Below are 7885 nucleotides of genomic sequence, written 5' to 3' on the forward strand. Positions count from 1 at the left end.
TCACACTAGAGTCAGAAAGTGGCTCAGAAATGATCTTCATTTTAACAAATTGATGCCAATTTTGGCGTTCAACTCTCCAGAAATGTCCCTTGACTTAAATGTTGAAACCGGAAAATGTTGCACATTGCTTTAACATAACCTTTCTACAAAATAACAAATTGGACAGGACTCACAGACTCTGAATCCAGCCTCACATGAGCCACCGTCTGTGGACAAAGGATTGGGGCTGAATACAACACACACACACACACACACACACACACACACACACACACAAACAAACACAGCCTCACACAGGCAACATAAATGAAGTGTTTGTGTGTTGACTCAGCTGAGAGAGTGTGTGTGTGTGTGTGTGTGTGTGTGTGTGTGTGTGTGTGGGGAAGATAGATGGAGGAGATTGATGAGCGTGGGGAGAGGGAGAATAGTGAGGCATTTGATGAACGAGTGTAAACTGGCAACAGTGGAATTAATTCCACCTCCCCGACAAGATTGAAAGTTCTCCCCTCTGCGTGACCTCCAGTGTGAATCATCTTCACATTCAAGCCAATGTAACCAACTCGCTATCTACAGTTTGTAAATCCCCAAATCCACATTCATACATCTAAAGAAGCCAGATAGCACTGTAGACATTTAGAGAGGTACATGCCCTTCTCGCGCAGATACCACCTGTACTTCACCAAGACGACTTTAGGGGGCAACACAATCCAATGTATCTCTCGTGACATAACTCTGCAAGTTACAAAGAAATATGCTGCGCTAAATATACACGTGCAATACAGCATTACGATCAGAATATCCTTGACCTATTTTGTCTAGACTACTTTAAGAACTCCATCAAAAAAACAAAAAAGGCCAGCAACAAGAAAGTAAGTCTGACCTGTTTCCAGAGAAGTGCATGGCTCCAGTTTCTAAAGAAGAAAAATAAGTGTATGGTCCCAAAGAGCTACCCAGAGCGGTGATCAGGGCGCCGTAACCTTGCTGGTGTGGCGGGGGCTTGGCTGTGGTTTGGGAGGGTCATCCATTTCGTTAATGGTCCTGTCAAGTGACACCTGTGCTCGCCTTTCCCCTGTCTGGAGTGCTAATGAAGCGCGAGAGTAGAGGAGTCTGGGAGTCGGGGGTCAATAGCCGCCTCGGAGAGTGCAGCCTCGTCGCTCTGTGCCACCTACACGCTGTCGGCCAAATACAGACACGTTATGAAGGCCAAAACGCTCTAATGGCAACCGGGCGGCTTTAACATAGACCCACTACAAGCCTTAAACAGTGGATAGACACAATTAAGGAGATCTTTACAATGGAAAGGATAACTTTTTCCTTTAAGATTTAGCAATCTTCCTCAAAAAATGGGAGAAATGGACCCTCTTTTTATCAAAAGAAATGGATGCCGCTTCATTCTGAATGTCTGCAGACATTAAAAAGACAGAACACACGGGATCATGTAAAAGCAACTGTAGTGCCCCACACAGTGTTCTTTGTGTTTTTACTTTCTGTAAACATTTATTAAGATAAAAAAATAAATAATAAAAGATATGCTGACTCATTCCCCTCAAATTAGTATCTAACACGTGTTTAAGGAAACTGAAGCAATCAGGAGGGTAACGTTTAAAAAGCCTTTAATATATTTCTTGGCTAAATCATGAAATCATACTTGCCCTGATGAAGGCCTCACTGGCCGAAACGCGTTGCCACGTTTTAACGATTCAGCCAAGAAATCTATTAAAAGGCTTTTTAAACTTTAAGCGTATAGGTGGCACAGAGCAGCAAAAAAAAAAAAGAAATGCCTCTGGATTGATCACACCCTTCATAAATGAGCACCAGAGCATTCTTTGCAGAGCGAGGGTAAGCTAAAGAGTAGTTCACAAGAATGACTGCATCTGGTTTTGGAGACTTCAGGAGCAGTTCAAGATACACTGGCTTGCCAAGGAGCAGTCGCAAGGGCTGATGGTTAAGTTGGCAAGTGGCTTGAATATGTCTCATCTCACTCTGAGCTAATGGAGGCCTGCATCCATGTTTGTGGTTCCTGTAGGAGATTGGGGGGGGGTGTCAGGGCTTTGATGAATATTTCTCTATTAACCGCTTCCCATTGTCAGCTCTGGCCTTTGTGTTGCACACCAATCAGTCAGAGCGCGAGGAGATCCAGGGTCTGCACCTCCCTCAGGTCATTATATGAGTCCCAGTGACCCAGCGGCCACTCCACGCAGCCGTGCACTCTGCTGAGGCGGCTGTTTTTCGGGCCTCACACAACAAGAATCAGCAATTAAAAGCTGCACTCGCAACAACAAAAGCAATGTGGGAGAGGTGGAGAGAGGAGGAGGGATGGAAGTCCTCAGAGACTAGCTAACAGGGCTAATGTGACCCCGGCCTGCCCTCCTTGGGACAGCCCTGTCAACTGATACGAGCCATGAATTATTGCAAATAGCCACATATAGCGTGGCTGTAGCAGCCGTAATGATAGGTAGAGCGAGATAAGTGCAGTGCAGCAGTCTGGCAAGATTTACTCCATCCTCTGTGACAAAAAGCTACTTCACAGTACTATATATAGCTAACAATAAGAAAAATAAGAAAACGAGGTCACGTGCAATCATGTATCATTTATTTAACAAAATAAGACCTTTTTTTTCCTGTTGGTTGGATAGCACAGCCATCATTAATTGTTTTTATTCACGTCATCTTTTCTTATCGTCGTACCATTTGCGTCTGTGACCCCAAATTGCTGTAAGCTTGAAAAAATATGACATCTTTGCATATTTACAAATAAAAATAATGGCATTGTTCAAGATAATGCTCATGGACATGCAATTCTCCAGAGTCTGAATAATAATGCAGGAAAAAAAAAACAACGGCAGAGATGGAAAGGAGATAAAAAGAGGTCCCCAGAATAAAGCTTCACAGTCCATCTTCATCGTGGTGCAAGGTTTTTATTTTTAGAGTGTATGATAGGCATAATGGTACTATACTTTTCAGTTAGAATATTTCAGAACAATTTATTTGGACAGCAAAAATCCCCCCCCCTTCCCTCCCCCCCAGAGTTGATTACGAAGCGCTTGAGTGAAAAATAAATACAGACTTTCCGTTCCGGGAGACAGATTAAAAACCAAAATCAAGACTGTTGTAATAATCCCACAATTCCATCATTTTTTTATTCAAGCTCTGTGTCATTGTCGTCTTGAATTACTAGTTCTGCCAACAATCCATCACAGGGGCTTATTTTTTTTTATTTTTTTTTCGCCTTTTGGAGCGCCAGTCCCAATCCTGAGGCTAACAGGTGGTATTCCTGGCAGCCAGGCCAGCAGGCAGGATGCCCTGTAACTGGGCATGACCCCAATCTTAAGAATCCATCTTATCAGGGCCGCTCTGGAGAGTCCAAGCTGGTTGCCTGCAGTCTGTGGGCGTCGACACTATTTCTGATATCACTGGTATCCGAGGGCCGAGGCTGAGCCCAGTCTCTGACTGTAGAGGGCGTAGGGGGAGTAATAGGCTGTGGAGGAGGGGAGGGATGTCATAGGGAAACCTGGCGCTCCGGGCAGGTGGGATTTGCTGTAAGGGTGGTAGCGAGCCAGGCCCAAGCCAGGTGAGCCTCTGAGGGAGAAGGAGCTGGGCAGGGTTCCTGGGCTGCTCTGGGGGGGCAGGTGGAGATGGCAAGAGGCTGTCGACGAAACCGATGAAGGGTAGGCCGACAACAGCTTGCTGTCCACCATGCCGTGCAGGGCTGTGTGGGTGCGCAGGTGGGCTAGTAGCTCCTCTGACGTGGCGAAACGCTTGTCGCAGGGGCCCCCGACGGACACCCAGTTACAGGCGTGAGGCTGCGGCTCGTTGTGGAGCATGAAACCGTAGGTGTAGAGGGGGTGGGACATGGAAGGTGGGGTGCTGGAAGACAAGGAGCTGGGGTGCAGGGAATGGAGGTGGTGGGAGGGGTAAACCAGGGGGAAACCAGACTTGAGGCTGGAGGGGTCGTGGATGCAGGTGGAGCAGTTGCTTCCTCCCAGGTGGGGCGCATTGGGGTAAGTCAGACAGTACGGGTCCCGACATAAGCCCTGCATCAGGGACGGAGGTGAAACTCCAGTGAGCGGGCTGGAGCTGGGATGCTTCCCCTGAAGTCCTAACCCCAAATTAGACTTGGTAGGATCCAAGCCGGGAACATACTGGGAGGGGTAGCCAGCGTAGGCCCCAACAATGGAGCCGTGGTAGCCCATGGTCGCAGGCGGCAAGGGGAAGACAGAATGTCCAGGTTTAAAAGGGGAGACAGGGGCGATGTGCCCAGAGCCCAAGCCAGGCTGCGAGGAGGCCTGTGGGTCGGCCTTGCTCTCCGGCCGCGGGCTGCTGGCAGAGCTGGCGTTGCTGGAGTTGGCGCTGGCCCGGATGTGGCTGGAGTTGGCTAACTGAGCCCCATCCATCCCTGACTTCGCTGCGTCTGAGTCTTTTTTGCCAGCGCTGTTGTTATTAGTGTCCGAGCTGGACTGCTCTGAGCTCCCAGGTTTGTTGTCCGTGTGCGGGGCCTGGGAGTGTGACGGGGGCTGCGTGGAGGGGGAATGGCTTTGTCTGTGTGACTGGCTCTGAGAGTGCAGCGGAGGAGGGCTGGAGCTGGGTGACTGAGAATGGGGAGGAAAGGATGGACACGAAGCTGTGCCACTGCCGGAGCTTCCATTTGGCAACCTGAAAGCTGCTTTATCTGAAGGCCCCTTTGTCCCCAGAACGTCCTTACGACAGTCGCCTGATGACTTGGAGTAAGGCTTGAAGCTGGACTTGTCCTCCAGGGAATGGTGCTGCTCTCCAGACTTGGATGATCGGCTGGACGATTCCTTTTCTCCCAGACTGCCTGAGGAGAGGGAGGCCAGCTTGGAAGAGGAGGGGGGGTCTGGCTTGCCAATCTGAGAGCAGGTCTGGGCCAGCAGAGCCAAAGGACTCTTCTTGGCATCCAACTGAGAAGGGAAAAAGAGAGCAAGTCGGTGAACAAACTGTTTTTGTGCCGATTTAAATGAGAGACATATCCACTCTATTATAATTATAATATGCAATCATTAAAATAATATTCTGTTTGTGTATGTTACTAGCCAAACCAGAACTAAATCTATTATAGAAAACCCAGCAAAGTCCACATCAGCCCTGAGTTGTGTGTGTGTGTGTGTGTGTGTGTGTGTGTGTGTGTGTGTGTGTATATATATATATATATATATATATATATATATATATATATATATATATATATATATATATATATATATATATAAACATAAACAAAGGAAGTCAAAGGATGCAAAGTTAATGCAAAGTTAATGCAAAGTTAATGCAAAGTTTAAGAAAGAAAGAAAGAAAAAAAGCCCCGATAAACATTTGGAAATAAACAATGTAATTATAATATCAGTAAAATAAAGCGGTTATTATATTACTTTTAAAACAGTAACAACTGCAACTGCAGTAATTTGGCGAACTTGCCAACAGATCGCTGTGCGTAAAATGGCGCATATATTTGTCAGAGCAACGCTCACAGAAACCTACGCCATGATATAAATGTTATCTGATTAATATTACGAATAAAAGACGACATCAAGTGATACCAGCAGATCTCGGACAACATGTCATCTATATTTTAATGAACTTACTTCAATGCTGACTGGCGCGGATGTGAGGGGCTGGAGATACTCCGGGTGCAGCAAGTGGCCGCTGTGCGCCGTCAACATCTTTACGATCCGGATAGGAAGCCTCTGAGCCTGACGCAAGGGATCCGTTGGAGGACAAGGAGTGGGTATGGAAACGGACGGTCTCTCCGCTCCTGTCCGGCGTTGATCGCCGCTGCGCTCCGGGGACTGTCTGCGTAAAAGCGGTTTAGGTCCACCGGGGGGGTCTCTCATCTGGATCGGGTCTCGAGGAGGGACGACTGCACGTAACGAGGGGACGCACGGTTGAAAATCATTCACCAGCACATTTCATGATGATCAAATTCAAAAGGAGAGAGTGCGGTAATCCGGAATGACAAGTACGCAGTGCGCGTCCTCCGTGTCGGACCCAAGCTGTCTCTAAAGAGGAATAAATTGCCCAAATGTCATCCTCTATTGGGCTCTTCAGTATCACTCGTTAATTATTCCTAAATATTCCTTTATCCAGTGTTGGAAAAAAAGAAGAATGAAGCAAAAAAGCAAAAAACACTAGAAGTAGCCACTGCTCATCAAAATACGGAGTGCAAGTGAAGGAATATCCCCGCAGAGGTTGGTGTGTGAGAGTCCTCCGGCGTGCGTATCTCTGTCCCTCTGCAGCAGTCTCACAGTGCCTCACTTCTTCCACATACTGACGATGTGAGGGGAGGGATTTCAAAGCGCTGAGCCGCCGTCCAATCACAAGGGCCCGCATTCATAAACAGGGGCGGGACAAAGGGAGGGGGCGCGGTTTGTCTTCTTTGCCTCACCCTGAGACCCAGGCTGTAATACGTATGGGCGAAAATCTGTGTCAGTGACCTCCACAAGCCAAATACAAATACTGTAAGACAGATGTTGACACATGCACTGTGCGACAAAAGACAAATGACCCCATTATGAAGAATTAACTCTAGGAATCTGGATCCACCCGGTTCTTATAAATAGGTGCACTCAATTCATAATAATGATAACCGGCTGTCTGTGAACATTTCTGGTATGTTAATGACTTTATTGCATTATAGCAGCCATATTGCGACTGCTACTGGGCTTGATTCCATTTTTTCCCAGATTAAAGCCAATTTACGTGATTGAATTTTCATGTGTTTTGCTGTGACAGTGAACGACATCTTCAGTTTAGCGTCAACGGTCGCACACTCCAATTTATTAAGTATTGCAGATGCACCGACACTACTTTCAGTGTTTTCGACCAGCTTGTCAGATAGCCAGCACGAAACAGAGAAAACAAAAAGACAATTGGAGTTCATATGGTTGTTATTAGTAAGCCCGGTAATTCCATTTCATTTTCCATAAAGAACAACTAGCTGTACTCCATGGGGATTTCCATCCTGGTTGGAACGCATCTTCAAGTAATCACATGGCATGACCTGAATTCAAGATATTACAACACTGTATTCAGTCTGTTTAAAGTAGTGTCACGGATCACTGATTACTGGCTAGATAGTCATGGATCAATGAAAGTACATTTCTAGGATAAACTGCCTGACATTCCGCTCTCTGTGTGTTGCTGTTCCCAAAATTCCTTTTGCCACGGGCAACAACTGCAACAAACTTAAAGCTAGCAAGCTACACGCTGAAAAAGGTTTTGAAGTTTTGAAGAAAATTTGGATCGCGCAACAAGGCAGGGCTGCTTGGATCTTTCGGGGGAATGATTGTAAAGATTTACAAAGAATATGTTTACGCCGTTTCCTCTCTAATTGGGAAGATTTGGGACCGATTGAAGAGGATTGCTGTGGACAAAATACACACGGCGATACACTCGTAAGAGCTAATGAGGTTGAACCATGTATCCACCTAATTTAAATGGCTAACGTTACTGTATTGTGTGAACAGTTCACTTTATTTATTATTGTATGTGGCGTTTTTTTGCAGGGTGCAAATGTTCCACCAAAACAAGTTCCTTTCCGAGACTATTTTGCAAAGCCACTGCCGTTGCGTCGGAGCTTAGCGCCGTCCAAGAACATTGTGATTGGCGATTATCTTTTTTGTGCATGTTATAGGTTTACAAAGTGAAAAATCCCAAAGTCTCCCCCAAAGGGACTCACCATCTCCAACAGAAAACACTGTTCACCAACTGCTCCAAACAGCTCTATTGTAGTCCAGCCTTTACTTCAGAGACAAACGTGGAACACACGTTATAATGCTCGCCTAGCTGCTAGCATGGCACGCCCTCATACTCTACTTCTGACTGGCTAGTAGTCCTTACCTAGGTACTGTCAGGGCACGCCCTCATACCC

At 46.5% G+C, this 7885-nt stretch overlaps 1 protein-coding gene across 1 annotated transcript; it reads right to left on the reverse strand.

Annotated features, from left to right (window-relative positions):
* Positions 1-3030: 3030 nt before the first annotated feature.
* Positions 3031-6254, reverse strand: znf703 (zinc finger protein 703). The gene is made up of 2 exons (XM_028578605.1): positions 5601-6254; positions 3031-4919 (listed from the first exon to the last, which is right to left on the reverse strand). The coding sequence occupies exons 1-2, from the start codon at positions 5847-5849 to the stop codon at positions 3411-3413; spliced, it is 1758 nt and encodes a 585-aa protein (XP_028434406.1). The 5' UTR covers positions 5850-6254; the 3' UTR covers positions 3031-3410.
* Positions 6255-7885: the final 1631 nt, after the last annotated feature.

This window comes from Perca flavescens, chromosome 5 (assembly GCF_004354835.1).
Source record: "Perca flavescens isolate YP-PL-M2 chromosome 5, PFLA_1.0, whole genome shotgun sequence".
In the NCBI taxonomy this organism is placed as follows: Eukaryota; Metazoa; Chordata; class Actinopteri; order Perciformes; family Percidae; genus Perca; species Perca flavescens.

Bases quoted from the DNA above. Each gene is read 5' to 3' on its own strand.
- znf703 (XM_028578605.1), bottom strand. From the start codon at position 5,849: ATGAGAGACCCCCCCGGTGGACCTAAACCGCTTTTACGCAGACAGTCC. The intron at 4,920-5,600 runs GTAAGTTCATTA...TTCCCTTCTCAG, and splicing joins CCGCGCCAGTCAGCATTGAA to TTGGATGCCAAGAAGAGTCC.